The following is a 22,691-nucleotide window of genomic DNA, read 5'->3' as shown; positions in this document are numbered from 1 at the left end:
CCTCAGTTGCAGCCTACAATTCAAGTGTGCGCCGGGAAAAACATGATAAGAAGGATGTCTGAAGAATGATTATGGGAGAAAAAACCTTATTGGCATATAAAGGATTTTAGAATGGGAAAACTGGAGGTCTTTTGACCGGTGACAACTGCAAGTGGAGTGTGCAGTTTTGTGTTTTTCTTTCTTTTTTTTCCCATCACAGTGTGTGAAGCATGGATGTGGTTTGGGGACCAGTTTATTTTCGCTACGGATACAAGGGCTGGCAAGTTATCAGCATGAATTGCTAAGGGGAGAAAAAATTCTAAGAATTTCAATGTTAAATACAACTCTGGAGGAATGACAATGGTGAAAAGGAAGGGACTGTTATTTTCACTGCTGTACTTTATGACAGAGTTTTGGCTTACTTCACAGCAAGTCCTGAGAATTGGTAAGTCGTAAAAGTATCATATATTCATATATATGTCTCTCTCTCTCTCTCTTACTTTATATGTATATATACACAATCATTTCCACCATACACTCATCAGCTGTTTTATCATATCTGACCCTATGATCTTGAGTCATTGCTTAATGAGACTAACAATGCATTGAATTTGTCATTCAAAGGAAGGGAAAGAAAATGACTTCTTTTTTCGTTATCATAATGCACGATATCATACATAAAATCATACAAAGATTGACATTCATAACAAGGGTACAGCTCAGCTGGTGTAGGTAAACCAAAGGCTAACTCTTAGCACTTTTAATCACAACTTGCTTTAAAATGATGATGATTGCATGAGTGTAGAACTCAGTACGCAAGATACGGTGCAGCGGTGCGTTTAGGCGTTAAATGATGTCTCTGTTACTGCTACAGCACTTATGTTGCTGTGAAACATGCCTTGCTGTCGGTACGGTATTATATGGTAATAACATCTACCATTATTGAACTCAACTATTATTCTGTAGAGACTGTTTTCATTGTTGTGATGGTTTTGCAGAATCCTTTGAAGTTTTATTATTGGATTTTCTTTTTCCTACTTTTTTGGTTAAGAGATTCTGAGGACAGAGGGGTGGGTTGTTCAAATGAAACAAATGCATCTTATTTATTCATTTTCAAAATCTAAATCGTGTCAATCTACTTTGGTAAGCCAGTGCCTGAGTCTCTCTCTCTCTCTCTTTCTCCTGAGAGCAAACCAAATAAAAATAATGTGAAATGGATACAGTGATAAAGAACAAATAGATTTCATTAAAACTTTGTTTTAAATCTGACCTATTTTCCTTCTTGCACACCCAAAAGTCTTTTAGCCTTAATTCTCACTGATGGCCAGTGACATCTGTGAGTGTAAATCACAACGCTCTTGCTCCAACTATTCCCCTATGATGTAATTTTGTAACAATGAGCCTGTATTTGCAAGCAAATTAATGCTTTCTGGCTCTTTGTTCCTCTCCCATTAGCTATGTGGGTTAGAGCATTGCATCACAAAAATGTCTCTTTTAAATTTAGGCCACAGGACTCCATGTTCTGTTTAATGCTCAGGGCAAATCTGACTGAATTATTATTCTTTTTTTTTTTTGTAATTTACTTTCAGTCTAAAAACTTCAGTAGTTTTAAAAAGGCTGCGTTGCATAACTTTAAAACACTAATAGGCAAGAGCACCTCCCTGTTTCAGCAGTCCCCATCTGAGCTCTATATTGTTATTCTCCCTCGACCATCTATCACTCTCAAATACCACCCAATCTTTGTCATTCTCTTCATGACCCCCACACATCCTAATCTCTCCCATATGGTGTGTGGCTTGGCTCAATTAACATTTCTGTCTTGGCAAGTGCTGGCATCAGATTGTGACTGGCTTTCACTCTTTCCACTAGGATTGTTAATAATGGTAAATCTTCTCCCCCAAGCCCTAAAACAACTAACACTAATCTTCTTTATGCAGAAATATGGTACTTAGGCAATGACCAAATCTCATCACTGGGGAGAGCATAGAAGCAACAGCTTGTGGCTTCCACTCTATTTTCTTGTTTCTTTAGGTCATTTGTCCTCTTACTTCTATACTTTATGTGTTGGTGAAAGCTGTTTTAATTATTCATGATTCTGGCCCATGAGAGAAGCAACCAACCTCTCTGTTAAACTGAAAAGATTTAGTAAATTAGGTGAATTTGTATTTGTCGCCGATTTGAAGTCCCTTTAAATATTTTGGTGGTGGATTGCAAGCAGCTATCTTGTAAACAGAGAAACCTCAGTGCTCTACATCAAACGAGCATAGTAGACTGCTTAGGACCTCCTCATTCATTCACAGTCTGGCACGGGCCCAGGTTGGGGTGATGCTGGTCTTGCTGCGAGGGTGGGGGTGGGAGGTCTCATTGGGTACTGGCCCAGGATGGGGAGAGAAGAGAAAGACAACACTACGTCATTGTGCTCCTCTGCCTTTAAAAGACTCTCCTTCATTTGATAGTTTGAGACACAAAAATCACAAAAACAGATTAAAATCACAATCTAAAGATCCTGTTTTTCTCAACCTTTGAGAATCTGGACTAAAAACAGCCCATCTCCCTAAATTCTGTTAAATTCTATATTGCTAAGTGCACAAGAGAGAGGAATAGAAGTCCATATTTAAAGGCACAGCCTAAAGGTTTTTCAGCACTTGCCTGCAGCATGCATGAACATAATCTTTTGTTTTCGGTACCTGTGACAATGCATCATCCCCCGGTACAACTGGCCAATCAAAGACAAGGTGGAGGTTCAGTGATCCTAAAAATGACATTGGAAATTAAATAATGATACCTTTAGAAAGATTATTTCATTAGTCACTTCTCAATGACATTAATCATAATAGTGTGACGCAAAGGAGCAAATAATAATAATAATCAAAGAGGGAGCTTTGATTTGTTTTTACACAAGTTTTCATAAATATTAAATGCTATTTTTGAGGACTCAATGTTTTCATTTATAAATGAGCAATCAGGTTATGCTGAAAGAAAGCAATGCTATTTCAGCTTTAACTAATTAGGCTTTAACTGAATGAGAATAATTTCAACTTTAAATGACAAAATCTCAAGTCATCCTTGGCAGCTCTGACCTTCTTCTCTCTTTGTGAATTTTCTACCCAATAGTCTGTGAAATGGAGTGAGTAAATTATTCCATGTGCAATCTGCAAACAGACAATATGAGAAATGTATTTCTGTGTACATGCAATGAAAATGGCTCCTATGAAAGTTGTTTGTGAAATGATTTCAATTGTACAAGATAAGGACATATAGTAAATGAACTAATATCATTGAATAATTTGATCCAGTATGGCTTTGCTGTAGCCTGTGAATTAACCTGCATAAATACAAGCCTTTGAGCCATGTCTTTTTGTGAGTATCTCTCTTAAACTGGGTCACGGGATCATGGCTCAGTACATATTTAAAAGCAAATCATGTATATCCAAACACTGCAATACTGAAACGCCAAAGATGTATAACACAGCTCTGTAATTTATCAACAGGATAAGTTTATATTTCAGCTCTAACAGCTTGCAAGTCAGAATATATCTTTGTCTCAATAACTAAATTTAAGGGACGCTGATGAAAAAATGCTTGTCACATAGTGACATAGAGGAATCAATACCTACCAAGACATTCAACTCTGAAAACACGAAGATCAATACTGACTCAATTTTGTAGCACTGATGTTGTGACTTGACCATTTGAGTGCGTTTGTGTCTGATGGAGTGGCAAAGGTTTTTCTTAAAAGAAATAGATGAAGATACATGATCATGTTTTGCATTGAGCTGCACAGGAAGCTTGCTGATTTCCAGAAATCTTAAACAATTCCTTGACAATTTACACACTGTAAAAACATTCTCTCCAGAAGGCAAAAGCAATCATGGAATGCAGCGGTAGACAGTGTTTACTCAGTCTCATTGGACCACAGTTGTCTCTGCCTTGGGCAGCGACTGGCTTAATTATTTTTCTGGTGATACGCACATTGTGTTTTGTGAAGTTTTGTAATTGAAAAGTGCTGCCTGGGTTTTCAGTCACATCAATATATAAGATAATTTTAAACCAATTGAAAAATGAAATGGAGTACTGCTGCTGCTTTACTCCATACGCCTGGATGATTCATCAAGGTCAAGAGGATTGACTACAGCAGAACTAAGGTACCCCGCTGCATAGCAGTCAGCTAATGACTGAGCCACATCCTGGTAGAGAGAACAACTATCAATGGTGTGTTAATAATGTTCTGTTATCCTGAAGAGATTAGTTGTTTTACACTGTAGAAGTATTATTCAGTGGTGATGTGCTGATACAGACCAATATAGATTTATTGGCTCAACACTCCTCTTGCTGAGTACATACAGCTGTCCTTCTCCTCCTCCCAGATGCTCTCTGGAAATCAGGAAACTCATTATATTTACACAATTTTAAGATCTTACTCTAAGTGGAAATGAAAACAACAAATAATGTGTTTTCTTTTTCAGTGCATTTCCTGCACGCTTTAAGGGGGAAGTGAATGACATTAAATCAAGACAGATTTTACATTTGTCTTTTGCTGACAACAGAACTCATGCTGGTACAGAAATGTTCAAATATCTAGGTTTTCTAAACTGTTATTTAGTTAAGTTTTTGTAAATGTATATTATTTTATAAATATACATTCGGTATATCTAGCAACAAATTCAAGGTCTTGCATGGGATGCAAATGCATTTAATCAGATGTCAACAACAGAGAGTAGTATATAGAGTATATAGAAGATTTAGTATATAGAAGATCTATTTTCACAGTCTTCCTTAAGTACTGTATGAGAAGAAACAAATTCCTGATTGGAAATGCTGTTTTGCTGCCACTTGGATTACTTTGTTTCCGGACTCTTAAAGCTGCAGCCTTGGCACTCTAAGCAAACAAATTAGACCAGATGGTCAAAACAGGCTTATTTCCCCATTTTATATAAAAAATACCATAAAATGGAATATGTTTTGCAGTTAATTTAGCTAATTTAAAGAAAAGATGATTATTATATTTATTTGCATGAATTTTATATTTCAGTAGACAGAATTAAGGACTTTAACAGGTCCCAGCAGCTGCTCACTGAGGCTTGGTAACCATAATTAGGATTGGCACTTTCAAGCATGCTTTTAAACCAGGCAAGTCCAGACAAGGCTCTCTCAGTTTGGGGTTTGAGGCCATGCTACACTAAAGAAAAAGGTCATTCACAATCAAGGTCTCAAGGGGAGCTTTTTAAAGGACGTCTCCCCTTTCAAATCAATTATAATTTCACAGGCAATTCTTCAAAGACTGTTAGAGTGTGCAGTGACCTACTGCCATCTGCAACCTCAGTTGTGAAGTAAGGTCATTTGCAAACTCTTGCAAAATTGAAATGGCATCATTATGATTTATGTTTGCGGTCATTATAATCATTGGTGAGCAATTCTAAACATGTCAGAGTTTTCAAAATGCCCTCTATTAGTCTTTGTTGTATTAATGTGAATGTTGCAAACTTGGAAACTACTTATTTTGCTTTTATTTTAGGATAAAGAACTGATAAACCGCTCAGTACTGGACTGAGTAGTGTCTCTTAAGACTTTTGAATAGGGAGTTGTCAACCAACATTTAAATCGTAACTATATCACTACAGAAGTCTTATCTCTTAAGACCCAGAAGTTTAAAATCCTGACATTTGTAAACGCTAACTGACCAGTGGGAGCTTTCTCTCACACAAGTGTGTCTGCTTTATCTACAGGTGCTGACAGTCAAGTGACAAAACAACATATTTCTGGCCATGTTTTTCATGTGCTTTAGGTGAAACATTAAATATGGCACTCATGCCTGGCTGGGGTTATATATATCTGTATTGTCAGCTGTGGCAGACCAGCCATCTTTCTGGGGCAGCAGGCTGGATTAGGATTTGGATGGTGTTTAGGATGATTTTCTCCTTTCTGTGGCCCTGGTACACTCAGCTATTTCAGAGGAAAGATGGCTGAACAGGGAAATACATCTTGAAATCAAATGTTTGATAGTGGTGGTCCCTTAAACATATCAGCCAGTGTTTATTACCTCAGTAACCGTGTAGTCTCTTTAAAGAGGCAGCGCATCATTTCCGTGTTACATGTCCGATTATAATTTTGTGTATGTCTGTCACTCCTTCTTAGTAAAACATATTATTTGTGGGTCCAATTTCAGTTATTTCTTTTGAATCAGAAATGAGGAGTTTTAAATGATTTTCCTAAGATAAATGCAATTGCTGAGCATTGCTTTCTGGTTTACTATGCTGCAGAAGCTTGCAGAGAGGCTGACTTGCGCAGAAGTTCCAGTTGAATAGTCTGTTTTGCATACCTGAGTCTTCCTACCTGAGTAAAATTACCAGAAAGTAGCTTAGCAGCTGCCATGATAAGAGCCGTTTGAATTCTCTAAATTCTAAGGAAAGGAGCTCTAATGCTTCTATTAACATCTCCTTCAGCATAGGTAACAGTGGACCATCCTTAATCAAAGAAAATAGATAATGCCCTCCCAAAATTCCTTGCAGCCACAACTTTCATAGCAACGCTTGATTATTCTTTATCCGGTCCAGTTTTGTGACTCATCGTTCTTTTTTAATTACAAACCTCGATAACATTCTATGTTATTGGTAATGTATGAGATAACCATTTATCCAACATTTTATCCAGAGCACTAAGGACTCCATGATGTTTACTATCAAGGCAAAGAAAAAGAGCTTAGGAAAAGACGATAGGAGGTAATTCTTTTATATTATTCGACTGGACCCAGAGAGTCAAAAATGAACACCCAAAGCACCAAATGCATAAAATCTTGGGTTTAGTGGATAAAAAATAGGCTCACCGGCCAGGTGGCTGGTACATTATTTAATAACACAGCATTGTAATTTCTACATGAGAGGTTTTATTCAGTTTCAGTAAAATTTAAAGGGAAAATGAGGATGTCCACTAAAAGTGAAACGTCAGAGATTGGCTAGACTGCTTTACTTCTAAATACAGTCTCTTTGCACTAAGTCAAATTAGCACACGATTGCCAGCATATGTAAAAGTATATATATTCCATCATAATTTTGAGTAAAGAAAAAGCCTCTCACAATACTTCAATTCACAGATGCTGGTATGAGATGTAGTGAAGCTCCCATAACTTTTGTTCTCATATCTCAACGTCATATAAATTTTACAGAGAAGTCTACCAGAAGAAACTGAAGATTGACTACAAGCCAGGAGGAAAAACATACATATAGCAGCCAAAAAACAATATGAAATGAGTTATTTTGTGAGTCTTGCATCTGTTTTTAATATGAGAAATCATTTTTAGAAACTTTTAAACTAATTATATAATGCTCTTGGGCTTAATTATGTCATACTATGAGTCACAAGCTGTTAGAGGCATGTGTAACTATGATTTCATTCATTTCAAAGTCGAAAAGGTGAGAAAACTTAATTACCACATTAACATGTTGCTGGATATGTTAACCTCAGATGCTTTGTCTGTGCGACTGGACTGTGATGACATAAATGTGTGTCATGTCTTCTTAACCAAACCATCCTAGCTTAAAAAATTCAGGTCATGTAAATGCGCTCAAGATGGAGAAGGTCAGATCTTTTGCAGAATGAGACTAAATCCTGTCATCTCAACCGGGTCCCTTGGGTGGCATTATGTGGCAAAGTCCACTGGAAATTGGGCCACGTTATGCAACTGTGAGAATTGAATTGTGATAATCATGAAAATTAGATTATGGTGTGTGTGTGCGGGGGGAACAACAAAGAAAAAAACAGACAAACACTACACTGAATATGAATATAGCTGCTGTCATTTAATCAGTAACCCATCAATAACTCATTTGTGTGAACCCTGTGTCTTCTCTTCTTATAGGGGGCATCTTTGAGACCCTTGAAAATGAGCCCATTAGTGTTGAAGAACTAGCTTTTAAATTTGCTGTAACCAACATAAACAGGAACCGGACTTTAATGCCAAACACCACGCTGACCTATGACATCCAGAGAATTAACCTATTTGACAGTTTTGAGGCCTCAAGAAGAGGTAAAGATAATTTTATCCATCTAACAGTCAATATAAGACTCATGGACTGTCCCTCCTGTTGGTCATTTGTTATTCTCTGTTTCTTTAATCCAGCCTGTGACCAGTTGGGACTGGGAGTAGGGGCTGTGTTTGGCCCCTCCCACAGCTCATCGGTCAGTGCGGTCCAGTCCATTTGTAACGCCCTGGAAGTCCCTCACATCCAGACACGCTGGAAACACCCATCAGTGGACAACAAAGACAGCTTCTACATTAACCTCCATCCTGAATATGCCTCAATAAGCCGAGCTGTGTTGGACATAGTGCAGTTCTATAAGTGGAAAACAGTCACTGTGGTCTATGAGGATGCAACAGGTGAGTCAAAACCAGAGTTAATGAAACAAAACATGCGTAGCTATCAAAATTGAAGGCATAAAAGAAAATTTTGGGGAATAGTTGACATGTATGCAGCGATATGTGCATTTTCTTAACTTTAATTAACAGTTTATGATAAACCACTCTACATTAAGTTTATTATGATCTTTTTTTACTTAAACTCTCTTAAAGAATCATTTTTGTAATTTTTTAGGAGAACCAAAGTGATGTTTCCACAAAGCGTTCAATCTGAGTATCTAGAGTACAGACAAAGATATTTTCTTAATTTAAAATATGACCATATGCTCCGAGCTCTTCGTGTGAGGCTTAAACAGAAAAATTTCAGCCTCTTTTACTGTTAACTAGTTATTGTTGGTCTGTTATGTTTCATTACAGCCAATAATAGACTGGATCTGAGACTCAGACAAAGTGGGAGGTAGGCTTGGCTAGCACTGAATGTTAGGGTAGGCTGATAGGTAAAGATGATGCAATCTTTCAGCCCGAACTTTCCTTAACAATATCTTAAAAACCGTATATGTACCACCTTCTGAGTGCACTCAAACATACAAGCTAAAACTCAACCATCTGCTAGTTACTACTAAGATCATGAGGGATGAAGAGTGGAAAAAAATATGTAAACTAATAAAAAGATTAAATACTTTGGGGGGAAATCCATTTTATCATACATCCTGTATCATACAGACCAAACTGCTTGAAAATCAGTTGAAAATGAATGAAGTTCTAATTCTAATTGGACACAGAAATACGTGGACAGGAGACATGGTTGTTCAACACAACCTGCGAAGTAGTGGAGCTCAGCATACATGTTGGGTTAAAATTACAAACCTACTTTACTACTTTGCTATTGGGTGATTTAAACAGATACATTTAAGATTCTTTGTTTCAACCACTGCAAAATAACCACTTCACTCAACTCGACCAAATGTTGAGCCATTTTTTAATGAAAACAGCAACTTAGACAGTAAATTATTAATGCTACCGAGTGACAGACTGCGCAATATAAATGCAGGGACATTCATAACTTCCGAAGCAAATATTCATACTATAACTGCATCACACAGCTGGCGGATAAAGGAGGAGTTTCTTACCTTGAACAGATATTTCTTACAAATCAGTCCTCCCAGCTGATAAACACAGGCGTGTTTCAGGGTCAACTTCTGCATTCAGTCTCAAGACCGATTGTGAATTGACTTTATGACAAATCATACATTATTTACAAAGAATTTAAAGACAAGGTTTACTCCTGCGACCGGGGACAACAATAAATCTTTCAACTGCAATGTTTAAAATGCCGCGATTTTGTCAGCACGTAAGTGAAACCAATGGCTGTTACAGCTGTTTCTTGCTCTAACCACATGTAACATCCCACAAACTTAGCTTATGGTGGTAAGTACAAACACATCACCCCACCGAACAATAACCTTAAAGCGAAGGTATATGTAGGTATAGTGTTTCATAGTTTCAATGGGATTATACGAGAAGCACCATAAACAAAAGCCTTATATTTCTACCTGCTTCGGGCACATCAATGTTCCTTGCAACAGCGACAGACTAGGTGAATTTAGTTAATTTGATTTAGCAAGTCTTGATCGGAAAAGTTTCTTATTCGTCATATTAAGTCTTGACGGTACGATATTGATATTTCTCACTATGACCACTAAAGGGCAGTAACCAACATTTTAAAGAAAAAGGTTTATGATAAAAACAGAATTTTTTTTTTTAGCTCTGGTAGTTTGATAAATGCATTCAGAATAGAATATATCCCAATGAAATCAAGTTATATTGCTATAAACCTATTACATTAAAATTCAGAAACGGTTTTTATTGGCATTGACGCTTGAAGAAACAGCCCAGCAAAAGCTGTATCACAGTACAATACAACACGACAAGATACATTTTTTTTTCTAAATTTTTCTAAATCTTTACGGCTTTGGTGCTGGTGTGAAATTATTAAGATAGAAATTTTCCTAAACTAGTTGAAAATTTGATCACGACTAATATTTGATGCCCCCTAGTGAATAATAGTAACATAATCCAAAATAAATTTCACAGTACAGTGCCCTGTAGCGGTCACGTGATGGTACTGCAGCATCAAGTTGTCATATAGCTCAGGTAATTACTTCCAAGATATAGTCGCAAATAAAAGCATTAAAAATTGACGAAATATATTTAAATTTTTTTTTTCAAATCTAATATTTTGTATCATAATGCTTTCCCTCTTAGTAAACATAATATACTTGTATTATACACCCCATTAATTAGTATCTTTCTACTTGGAATCACAGGCAGGATTTAAAGATAGACTGGAAGCTTGAGTGGTTACATTCTTTCAAAGGTATGTGTCTTCTGTAACAAGTGGCTTTATTGATTGTAATATTCTTTTTTTAAATTCAAGGACTGATTCGCTTGCAAGAGTTGATCAAAGCTCCATCGAGATACAGCATTAAAATTAAAATACGTCAGCTTCCGTCTGGAAGCAAAGATGCTCGTCCTCTGCTGAAAGAGATGAAGAAAGGAAAGGAGTTCTTTGTCATCTTTGACTGCTCTTACCAAACATCAGCTGATGTTCTCAAGCAGGTGAATAACTCAAACAGCCATTTTTTCTTTTGTAGTAGCCACAGAGCTTTCTGCTAAAGATTTCATTCATAACTTCTACCTTGAAATAAAGTCTTCTGTCAGAAGCCCAATTTGGAATTGTCAATGGAGAGTAGTCTCTGTGTTATTTATCCACTTTCTGCATTGCTTTTTGGTTTAATATTCACTATAAGCAAGATTAGTCAAATTCCCAGAAATCCTATGTTCATTTTTTAAATCCATGCAGAGCCCATTTCTGAGCCAGACATACACATTAAGGACACATTTTTGTCATACAGCTCAGAAGATTAACTGGAGACACAGTGCTAACATCAGCAAAATGTGACATATTCTCACATAAACACTTGTTAATACAAACCATGCAAACAATGCAAAATGACAAAATTCAGGAAATGGTGTAGCTACGGCACGGTTGGTTGGTTTTAGTGGAGGAGAACATAATTTATTCTGGTTGGAGCAAAACTCCCCAATACAGCTAAAGAGAAAACTGTGACATACATTCTCTTCTTTCTGTTTAGATATTGTCCATGGGAATGATGACTGAATACTATCACTACTTTTTCACCACACTGGTAAGAAAATTGTCTTTCCAAAAATATCTCTGCAGTCAAGAACACAGAGGAGGCGTTTTACTGAACATACAGTACCTGCAGAAGAATTTCCCTTTCAAAGCAAATTGAGAAACTAAATGGATAAATATATGTTGGTAATTTGCCACTTAATCACACATTTTTCCTTGCTATCATTAAATCTGCTTTGATCCCACACATGTTTGGATGTGTGTGTTCACCTGGAGATTCTGTAAAGCAAAGATTATGATGAATTCAAATATGTGTGGTTTATTTTATGATAAGATTGCTTGATGTTTTAGTGCCCTTGGCATAATTCCATGGTATTACATTGTATATTGTTCCACTATTTAATCAAGCATTTTTTTTTCCCTTGGAAGTCGCATTTGCATTGGGGTCATTTAAGCAAAATTGTATTATTTCTGCACTGATGACCTTGTTGCTGATCTGTACAGGACTTGTTTGCTCTTGACCTGGAACCTTACCGCTACAGTGGGGTTAATATGACAGGGTTTAGGCTTCTCAATGTGGACAATCCTAGAGTGGCTTCAGTGTTAGAGAGGTGGGCCATGGAGCGACTACAGGCTCCCTCCAAAGTTGAGACTGGAATGATGGAGGGAATGATGACAGTGAGTTTGATTTTTCTATTAAATATCTACCTGGAAGTTCAAGGTCTGTCCACAGGGATAAGCATGATGACATGTCAATGTTATATTAATAGCCCCATATAGTAAATCACAACTTTCACATATTGGTTGCACCTTATCGGTGAAAAAAAAGATTAACCCACTGCTGTACCCCATCATTGCTGTGTCCTAGCACACATCAAGCTGTCACTGAATCAGCTGAATGTTGACAGCACTGTAGTTAGCGTGGCGAGTTCTGTAAATCCTGGCTTGATGTGTGTAAGCACACACGACGCAGGCCTATTTAGCCTTTGTATCTTCCTCCCTTGAGGGCTCAGAGTCGTATTAGCAGTGGATCATCTTCGGCTCTCCATTCCACCTCTGAACTTTCGCACATGACACAATGTGCATCAGTTCTGTCTTCAAAAGGCATGCTCTATGATCAGAAAAGCAGATCGACAGTATGAGCAATCAATGAATTAAATAGATTAATTATGTAATAAAAAGCTAGAGATTATATGTAAATATATAGACATTAACCTGTTTTGGGGGATGTACAAGCTTTATAAACTGATTTTATTGGATTTTGTTGTATGCTCTTGAGACAGGATACAACAATCCACCATGGAGCTCTCTGATAGTGTGCAAACCAAGTTGTGCTCACTATGAGTGATTGGGGTTGATTGTGTGATTGCACATAATGTTTTCTATGTCTAATGCATGACATGTGATTTGTGATTCCAAATGTTGGATTATAATAGCAGTGTTTATCTTTCAGACTGAAGCGGCTCTGATGTATGATGCCGTTTACATGGTGGCTGCTGCCTCACAACGCACCTCCCAGATCACCGTCAGCTCCCTTCAGTGCCACCGACACAAGCCATGGCGCTTTGGATCACGTTTTATGAACATGCTAAAGGACGTAAGTTAGATTTAAGAACGTATGACACCACCGAACACTCTTCTTCCATCCATCCATCCATCCATCCATCCATCCTAGCCTGCTTCCGCTGCCTCAAGAGCAGAAGCAATGAAGTTAGGAGATCAGCCACATACTTGGATTTCATATATTATTGTATGGGCACATTTACACTGATGGGAGCTGCTCTTTGTATAGATATTTAATGCAAGTGAAGATATTAATGAATAGGTTTGAAGCAGTTTGTTTGAGCTGTTGAAATTGAATGCCAAATGAAAAATGTCGCTATATATCTACCGTTTTAATTTCAAATTTGCCATACTAAGTATTTTAAAGCTCTAACACAATATTCTAGCATGAATTATTTCAACAGCCGATGAGACAAAAAAAGCAATTAGACAAACATGGTCAACAAACAGACAGTTTGAATAACACCCTGTCTGTCCAGTGGTAATTATCCTGGTTTAATTGTGAAAATAGACCTTCTCATCTCTGCTAAGATGTAGCAATTTGAATTTAATAGGCTTCTTATCGTCTAATTAGATGTTTCCTTGACCAGTGAGCTTCTCAGTTGCAAGTGGGGAAAGAATATTGACAGGCACTAGCAAACCAAAGATCCCAGATGGTAACATGATAATAAATTAATGAATAAGTTGAACAGGCTCTATAAATTGTGCGTAATTAGACTTTTGATCAGTATTTTTACATGAGCACACTGGGATCTGAAATGTTATTTTCTGGACCAGCGATGACTAACTGTGCTCTGCATTCTTTCTTTTACTGGATGGACATGACAACATGCCTTCATTTTAAAGGTTTACAACATTTTACACAGTTGATATTTTCTTTCCTGTAACATATTTCCTCCGTTACTTGACAGTACAAACACTCAGCAAGAGATCAGGTAGATTACTGAGGGAAGCTCATTGTTACACACCAATCAGCTGCAAAAATTAAAACCATTTGCGTAACATTGTTTGTCCCCCTCATGTCACTAAAGCAGTTTTGAGCCACCAAAATCATATCTCCTTTAGTCTTTGTATCTTTAGTATTTGGGTCTGTTCCTCTGTAATTCATGACAGCCTCATGCTGCCACATAAAGTCACTGCCAACAGGGAATACCATTTCAAGAGGAGTGTTTGTAGTCTGAAACAATGTTTAGACAGGTGGGAAATCTCAGAAGGAGCATCCACATGTATGCCCATAGTGTAGCACATTACCCGCAGGATCACACAGCCTCCACTTGCATCCAACACATCATTAGAATTTACATCAGTGGCTTTAATGCTTTGGCTGATCAGTGTATGCATACATACTTAAGGATCTGAGTAGGGGAAGGAGGTGCAGGTGTGTAGGCAACGGGAATGATTGAAGAATCATAGCAAGAGGCAGATGCAGGAAAAATAACTACATTTGTATTAGGAACAGACAGAAATCATGGAAACTGGTGTACATTCATTTGATTATGATACTAAGAATATGTCAAGATGTTTGAAACATTCTCAGATCTTCTGGACAACCTGTTTATTCTTATTTTGTTATTAATCATTATTGCTAAATAATGCAGCGGAGACTCTGCAAAGTCTCGTATTTAAGTCATAAGAATAGTTTTGTTGCCTATTAAATTATCAAAGACAATGGCGTTGAAATATATGATACAAGAATTTGACATCTTTATCTTACATTGGTTCACATTTATTCTTTTGATTTCAAAAGTTTGCTCTGTATAACCACAGAGTAATTGTATCTTTGACAGCAACCAGTTGTAACATGATGAGTTGGGTCAGTTATAGAATGTTATTTGGTTCAACAGGATAAGTGAGGATTGATACATCTGCATACTATGGCACACTTTTGTAAAGTTATCAGCAATAGCTGAGTACTCACACTGCATTAAAGTTAAAAGCAAACATTTAACAAAAATACAAAATGAAATTCATTAAACCTTTTCATACTTAATTCACAGCTCAACACTAACCGAAGTTAACTGAAGTTGTGTTATCTGAAGTGCCTTCAAGTAAGTCTCTGAATCTAGGGTGCTTCTCTAGCTCAGCCTGCACTCTAGTGCTGTGCGGATGGGAGGGCAAAATGACAAAATCTGCCTGCAGGAGTCAATGCTGTGTCACATATTTGATATGGTAACTTACATTTCATAGAAAAAGTTTAATAAAGAACTGATATTTCAAGAAAATAAGGTACACTTTGGCTTTTCCCCCAAAACTCACGGATGGACTTGCAGATCATGTTTGTTTGTGAGGCTGATGTATTCAGGCCTAAGGGAAGCGTGGGAAGACCAAACAGATTTTATTGCTCACTGTTTCATACAATTTTTACCTCATGTTCATGGATGATCCATGGTGGCGAGGTCTCGGTGATGTGTTGAAATCTGACTCTTATCCTTTTAATTCTGAATTCTCCAATCTGAGAGAATCAAAGTCGTCATTACACGTAAAATTACAGCAGGTGGTCGAGACAGAGACATTTTCATTTGGTGAAGATTTAAAACAAGACTTATTGAGAATAATAAATCTGGAACTGGAATCAAGTAGAGTTCACAGATGTGTGAAAAGGTTCAGTGTTGTCTTGCATCTGTTAGTAGTTGCGTACCATCTTTCAGACATTTCCAACAAAGAAGTAGAGTAACAGCATATTTAGAGTCTTGTATTATCATTGTCCATATTTGACACATTTGGCTTAGTTATTCTCTCAGTAAAGTATTACTTACCTGCAGAGAAAATCATCAAACACCATGAGTGTTTAAAGATAAAGGCCATTTTCCCATGAAAAAACAGGCTTCTAAGCTTCTTTCATCATCACAGAATTGAGATGCAGCTCATTTTCTTGCGTCTTCTGTAATAGAGATTCAACTTGACTGTTATTCAAGTGAGCTCACTTCATTGTCAACTCATTTCAAATATCTCTGAGCTATGCTGCCCACCCTCTGCTCTCCAGTCAGTCTGCCAGCACCATTTACATCAATGCCACAGACTCAGAGACATCTAATATTTCTATTGAGGATCCAGCTAATGCAAAATATCTATTAAAATGCAGTTCGTCTTTGTTAGCGTTCTTTGCTTAATGGAGAACTCATCAATTATTCATTTTCAAGGATGTTTTAATTTTTTCTGGGCCTCTGCTTGTGTTTGCATTCGTTTAAAAGGCTATAATCAAAACTGAGTGATTTGTCGTATGTGTTTTCTGTGCTCCCTTCGCCACAGGCACAATGGAACGGTTTGACGGGACAAATAATTATAAACAAGACAGACGGCCTTCGGAAAGAATTTGATTTGGATGTCATCAGCCTAAAGGAGGATGGCTTGGAGAAGGTGAACTACCTGACCTGTGCATATACTGTCAGGCTGTTAGAGCTGACATTTAAGCGGAGCTGAAAAGTGAAGGATGTCTACAGACTAATAACATATAACAAAAGATGCTTTGTCTGGTAAATGATATGCAATATCATTTACTGAAAAATACAGAAATATTCATGGCGAGTGTCTAAAATCTATATAATTTAAGGAAATGTGTGAACTGTTGTGACACAGGGGTACAACAAGTTCTCTTTTTAAGCTCAGAGCTTTGTGGATTTTTCTTTAATCACACTGATGATGCTTCTCTGTATTTTGAGTTGTCATTAGGGTGTCTGTAACCTGTTATTGCTGAGAAGGAAGCAGAATAAACTCAACACATTTGAAAGTAATAACTAAAATGAAAACTAAATCATGGCTATTACCAGAAGATTTATTTCCACATTTATTTTATAGTCAGATTTTGCCATCTTTGCTTTACTTACATTTGGGTTCAGGGCTCTCTGATTAAAATGCTCTCTCCTTATTGTTTTTGCAAGACAATGACGGGCAGCCGCCTGAATAAAGTGTGGAAAAAGGTCTGTATTCTAGCTGTCCTGACAGACTAAAGGACCATTATCATTTACTATTCTACCCTATTCTCTTTGTGATGTCTCTCCTTTTAATAAAAAACAAGGTGCAGGTACTGGTGGGACGAAATGTTTCTGTACCGGATGTGTTTGTAAAATTTCGTGTTCCATGTCCCTTCGATGTTTTTTTTCTCTTTCATGAGTATCACATCTCAGTTCCTGTGTTGTGATTTTTTTCATTTTTTGGCTTCCACCTACCTGTTTTGATTCCCTTTTTTTAAGTGTTATTTTCCCTGATCAAGTGAGGGTCCGTCCAGGCAGTAAATGTTTGATGTCATGTCAGTGCGCTTATTTTGATATTTTATCCTTTACAGATTGGTGTCTGGAATTCCCAAACGGGCCTTAATTTAACAGAAACCAACAAGGATTCTTCCACAAATATCACAGACTCAATGGCCAATAGGACCCTTATTGTCACTACTATTCTGGTATGAGTGGAAGTGGATTCATTACAGGAGAACATTTGATCAGACGTGTCCTAAAACTAATAAACCAAACGAATGTAACCTTTGTGTCTTTCACCAGGAAAATCCTTACGTCATGTATAAGAAATCTGATAAGCCGCTATATGGGAATGACCGCTTTGAGGGTTACTGCCTCGACCTGCTTAAAGAGCTCTCCAATATTTTAGGCTTCTCCTACGAGGTGAAGCTGGTGTCAGACGGCAAATATGGAGCTCAGAATGACAAGGGGGAGTGGAATGGCATGGTGCGAGAACTCATTGACCATGTGAGTACTTATCAGTCAGTCTTAGACACTGACATAGTCCAACAAAATCAGCTGAATGAGGTCTTGCTCTGTCCCAGGTGGCTGACCTTGCTGTGGCCCCTCTCACTATCACATATGTGAGGGAAAAGGTGATAGATTTCTCCAAGCCCTTCATGACGCTGGGTATCAGCATCCTGTACCACAAACCCAATGGCACCAATCCAGGAGTGTTCTCCTTCCTCAATCCACTGTCTCCAGATATCTGGATGTATGTGTTGCTGGCATGCCTTGGTGTCAGCTGTGTGCTGTTTGTCATTGCCAGGTAAACTTCTCTGGGGCTGGAGGTGAACTCAATTGTTTAATTAGCCTTACCAATGTTAAATCTTTTTCACTCTTTAATACATACTGACTTGGCCACTTAGCAGCAAAAAGGTGCTACATTTTATGTTGAAATAGTTTGAGAAAAGTCAAAGATTTGTGGAAATAATGTTTTGAATGTAGAAACAGTGTAAACAGTTCCACAATAATGGGACCAAAGCTGAGAGTCCTGAGAGTCAAGGAGACTATTTCATATTTGCATTATGCCATTAACAAAAGCTGGAAAAGAAAGTTTAACTCACCTTTTATTGAGTAAATCACAGTTGTTTCTACAGACCTGTTGTTTTTTTGTAAATTATGACTGTTTTATTCATCACATTCAGGTTCACTCCATACGAGTGGTACAATCCACATCCCTGCAATCCAGACTCAGATGTAGTTGAAAACAACTTCACTCTAATCAACAGCGTCTGGTTTGGAGTTGGAGCACTCATGCAGCAAGGTATACTTATTGCTATTTTGAATATGTAGTATTTTTATGCTGTTGTCATTTCCTTTCCATTTCACATCTACCTAAAGTTCCCTGTTGACAGGGCACCTTTAACCGTCTATGATAATGCTTGTGGTGTGTTTGGGAAATAAACAAGAGTCAGTTTGACGACTGATTTGTGGTGTATATTGTAGAGGTTCATGTTTTAAGACCTATGTGATGTCAAATGGATACTGTAACTTGTGTTTTTACCTCACAGGGTCTGAACTGATGCCTAAGGCCCTCTCAACTAGGATAGTTGGTGGAATATGGTGGTTCTTTACACTGATCATAATCTCCTCATACACTGCCAACTTGGCTGCCTTTCTCACTGTGGAGAGAATGGACTCACCGATCGACTCTGCGGATGACTTAGCCAAGCAAACCAAAATAGAGTACGGCGCTGTAAGAGATGGCTCCACTATGACCTTTTTTAAGGTAACTTTTTATTTTTTTCTGGAAATGGCTAAGTTGAGGAGGGATGCAACCAAGTGAGGACCCAATTGTAGACACTGGCAATGACCGGAGGTTGAATAGACACAAACTGCTTTATTTACAACTAAAACAGAAAACATGGCCAAGCTGGAATACCATAAGAGAAAACCTAACCAAATAACTGACAAAAAGTTGACTGCAACTACAAAAATTTGGACTCAAAACCGTGAAGTTATAACGGTAGAGATCTGACAAAGACTAAGAGAAACCAGGGAGCTTAAATACTGTGGGGAACCGGTTGGTGAATGATTGCAGGATAATGAACACAGGTGAACCAGGCAGGAGGGAACTATATAAGAGAGGATGAAGCAAGAAACAGAACTAAGATAAGACAAGACTAACTGATCAAACGTAAAGGCAATCAAGACAAAACATAAGTAATTAAACAACTAAAGACTAGAAAAAACTGAAGAAATCCACCCAATAACTCGATAACACAAACAAACTAAGCTTCAACAACTAAGAACAAGAACAGAGAGCAACCAAGGAGTAATCTATGAGGAGAAAGACAAATCAATCCTAAACAAATACAGACAGAATAAATCCAAATAACGACCAATGACAGACAAGAAAATTGAAAAGAAACAAAACAGAGTAAATTCAGGCATGAAAAACTAAAACAAAGTCCAAAATCCACAAACCCTAACACCACCACTTTTAAATTTGATTAGCATGACAGCTTTTACCCTTGAGAAATCAGTCCTCAGTCATGTGCGGCTTGATGGGTTAGAAGAAAAGTGAGTTGGATGAAAACGGATTGGGGTTAAAGGTTAGTCCTGAAGAAATTTCCATGCACATCAGGTTAATAAGAGCCTGTCAGCATATCCTGCAGTTCATCTGAATAAACAGGGAAAACGGAATCAACTTTATGGATATGTGCTTGCCTTTCACATCCCATTTCCTCCCATGCATCAGAACAAGAGCACCAGTCAAAAGTGCATCTTAGTCTTTATCTTATAAGCAAGTGCTAAATATGTAGCGACATTATGTGCTAAAAACGGTGTTTGTTGGCTTGGAAACAGATTACCCATAAGTTCTGATTCTGTTTCAACAGAAATCTAAAATCTCAACTTATGAGAAAATGTGGGCATTTATGAGCAGCAGGAAGAATACAGCTTTGGTGAAAAACAACCGGGAGGGGATTCAGAGAGTCCTCACCACAGATTACGCTCTTCTGATGGAGTCCACCAGCATCGAGTACATCAGCCAGCGCAACTGCAACCTCACACAGATTGGAGGCTTGATAGATTCAAAGGGCTATGGTGTGGGAACTCCAATTGGTAAGACTGAGTATTAACAGACTATACAAGAACAATACCATCCAATAAATGCTTAGTGTCTGTCTATGAAACAACAACCCAGGAATGATGTCACTTTATTCCTGCTGTTTCCTTCTGCAGGCTCCCCTTACAGAGACAAGATCACCATTGCCATCTTGCAACTTCAGGAGGAAGGGAAGCTGCACATGATGAAGGAGAAATGGTGGAGAGGTAATGGCTGTCCAGAGGAGGACAGCAAAGAGGCCAGTGCACTGGGCGTGGAGAACATAGGGGGGATCTTTATTGTGTTGGCAGCAGGACTGGTCCTCTCAGTCTTTGTAGCAATTGGAGAGTTTATTTACAAATCCAGAAAAAATGTGGACATTGAAGAGGTGAGTGTCGGCCAGTGTGAATGGCACAACAAGTATTAACACAATAGGCGACTCAAAGACATTTGTGCACCTACCTACACGTTTGTGTTGTCATCGTCTTCACAGGACGACAGTAATCAGTGGGCCAATATGAATCTGAATGTGTTAAACTGCATTGTTACAATCAAAACATACGTTTTTAATGTTTTTGGTAGCGTTTATGTAGATCACACAAATATGTTAGTCAAGACTGGAAGAACACATTAGAATCCCTTAGTCTGATAACTTGACAGTTGTTGACTCCTGACATTTTGGTACTTGACCAACTGAGCCTTGTTGTTTTTTGCAAAAGCAATGTAACATTGTTATGTGTGACAGAAATGTCACAATGATGCCATGATATAGTGGGTAAATAATGGTAAGATATATAATTCCAGATGTTATTACCATATTCACTTCAATAACTGCTGTAGGTTTGACAGGTTTTCCATTTGAATATTACATTTATTCATTGACAGTTGTTTCCAAATTGTTTATGAATGAGTGTTCCCTTAAAGATAGTAATCATGAAGCTGCTTTGCATCTTTACTTCTTTTTTTCTTCCTGTTTTTGTTTTTTGTATCATAGGAACGTTTTGAACATGCATGTATAGATTTTGTCATGTCGTGATTGTTTGAGAATGACTAAAGTTATGTGAGAACGTCCCACCTTTTCACCGTTGACCTTTGGTTGCTTTGGTTTTGCTCTCTCAGAGCCACACGCTCAGATATTTCCTTTAATGGATAGAGACATTGTCAATACACAAAAATTTGGGGTCGCATTAAAAAGATCTGAGGTTGTGGAAAATGTGTATGTTATTCATATTGTAGCTGCCCATCATTTTCACATTTTATTGAAATATCTTTTTTATCTTATGCTCAGTAATTTTGGGAGAATCATTTCCTTGGACGCATCATTCTTGCTATCAAACAGGAGAAATGTGCTGAATAAGTTCATGTTTTCTTGTTATTGTTGTTTGCCTGCACTATAAACAACCTGCTTTATTTCATATAATATTTTTACATGCTTGTGTATCTAATTACTTATCTTAAAGGTACTATTTTTGGCATACATACATGTTGCTTGCAGCGCTGTCTGCTTAAATCTAATGAACTATTCTGCGTTTGCAAATGTAGCTTCTTGTATCCCCGAGTCACCGTTCTCTCCCCTTGCTCTCTACTCTGATCAAACCCGTACCCACTGTATGTGTGCTTAGTCTTTCCTGTAACATCCTCATAAGGTAGTGGATAATCAACCCATATCACACACCTCTGATGTAAAACTGCAGTAGCCCTTGTTCCAGTCTAACAGGAAAAAAACTGAGCCTTGTTCGTTTCGTTAATATATTTGAGTGATTTGTGCCACATTCAGGATGATGTCAGGAAACTATCATGGCTATGGCTAAGGACTGTTGAATCAATCATTACCTCAATATATAACACCTACGATATTTTTATCTAACGTCACATAATGTATAACTACAAAAAAAGTAGCTAATTATGATTTACTACAATATCAGAATGACATTGCTTCAAAAACATGCTAAATTGGGCATGAAAGCCCAATAATCCAGCATGAAACCCAACGCTACTGTTGTATCCATTCTGCAAAGAGTGACAATGGAGATATTTTTAAAACCCCTGAATTACTTGAATTTGATATGAGAACAGATTATTATTGTGTCTTACTTGTCTTCTTTTTTTTCAATGTTGTCACGGAAAAGGGGATCTGATGTGTCTATGTCACTTGATAATGAAGAGAAAAATCTATGTCAAGGGGAGGGCAGCATGTTCCGAGGTTGTTTTAAGAAAAACAGTCTGCTCCTATCAAAGTTACTGAGTTAAATTACTATTTCACTGCTGTTCTGTACAGTTATCAATTATAATGAATCCTATAGTCCTTCTGAAATGTTTTAAATTGTCCATAAAGCAGCATTGTCAACCACCAGCCTA

General features: G+C 37.6%; 1 protein-coding gene across 2 annotated transcripts; it reads left to right on the top strand.

Annotated features, from left to right (window-relative positions):
• Positions 1–13: 13 nt before the first annotated feature.
• On the top strand, positions 14–22,691 carry LOC140314074 (glutamate receptor ionotropic, kainate 1). 2 transcript variants are annotated; one of them, XM_072392109.1, is made up of 16 exons: positions 14–424; positions 7,835–8,002; positions 8,096–8,353; positions 10,770–10,951; positions 11,488–11,541; positions 11,994–12,167; positions 12,943–13,086; positions 16,302–16,409; positions 16,931–16,969; positions 17,335–17,448; positions 17,546–17,749; positions 17,827–18,050; positions 18,430–18,548; positions 18,796–19,013; positions 20,125–20,350; positions 20,471–22,691. In XM_072392109.1, the coding sequence occupies exons 1-16, from the start codon at positions 334–336 to the stop codon at positions 20,758–20,760; spliced, it is 2,613 nt and encodes an 870-aa protein (XP_072248210.1). In that variant the 5' UTR covers positions 14–333; the 3' UTR covers positions 20,761–22,691. The 2 variants fall into 2 exon arrangements, with proteins under 2 accessions (XP_072248210.1, XP_072248209.1); XM_072392108.1 differs by lacking the exon at positions 16,931–16,969.

The sequence above is a fragment of the Leuresthes tenuis genome, unplaced genomic scaffold, assembly GCF_036924035.1.
Source record: "Leuresthes tenuis unplaced genomic scaffold, fLeuTen1.0.hap1 SCAF_9, whole genome shotgun sequence".
Lineage (NCBI taxonomy): Eukaryota > Metazoa > Chordata > Actinopteri > Atheriniformes > Atherinopsidae > Leuresthes > Leuresthes tenuis.
This window is presented reverse-complemented; position numbering and strand designations above follow the sequence as displayed.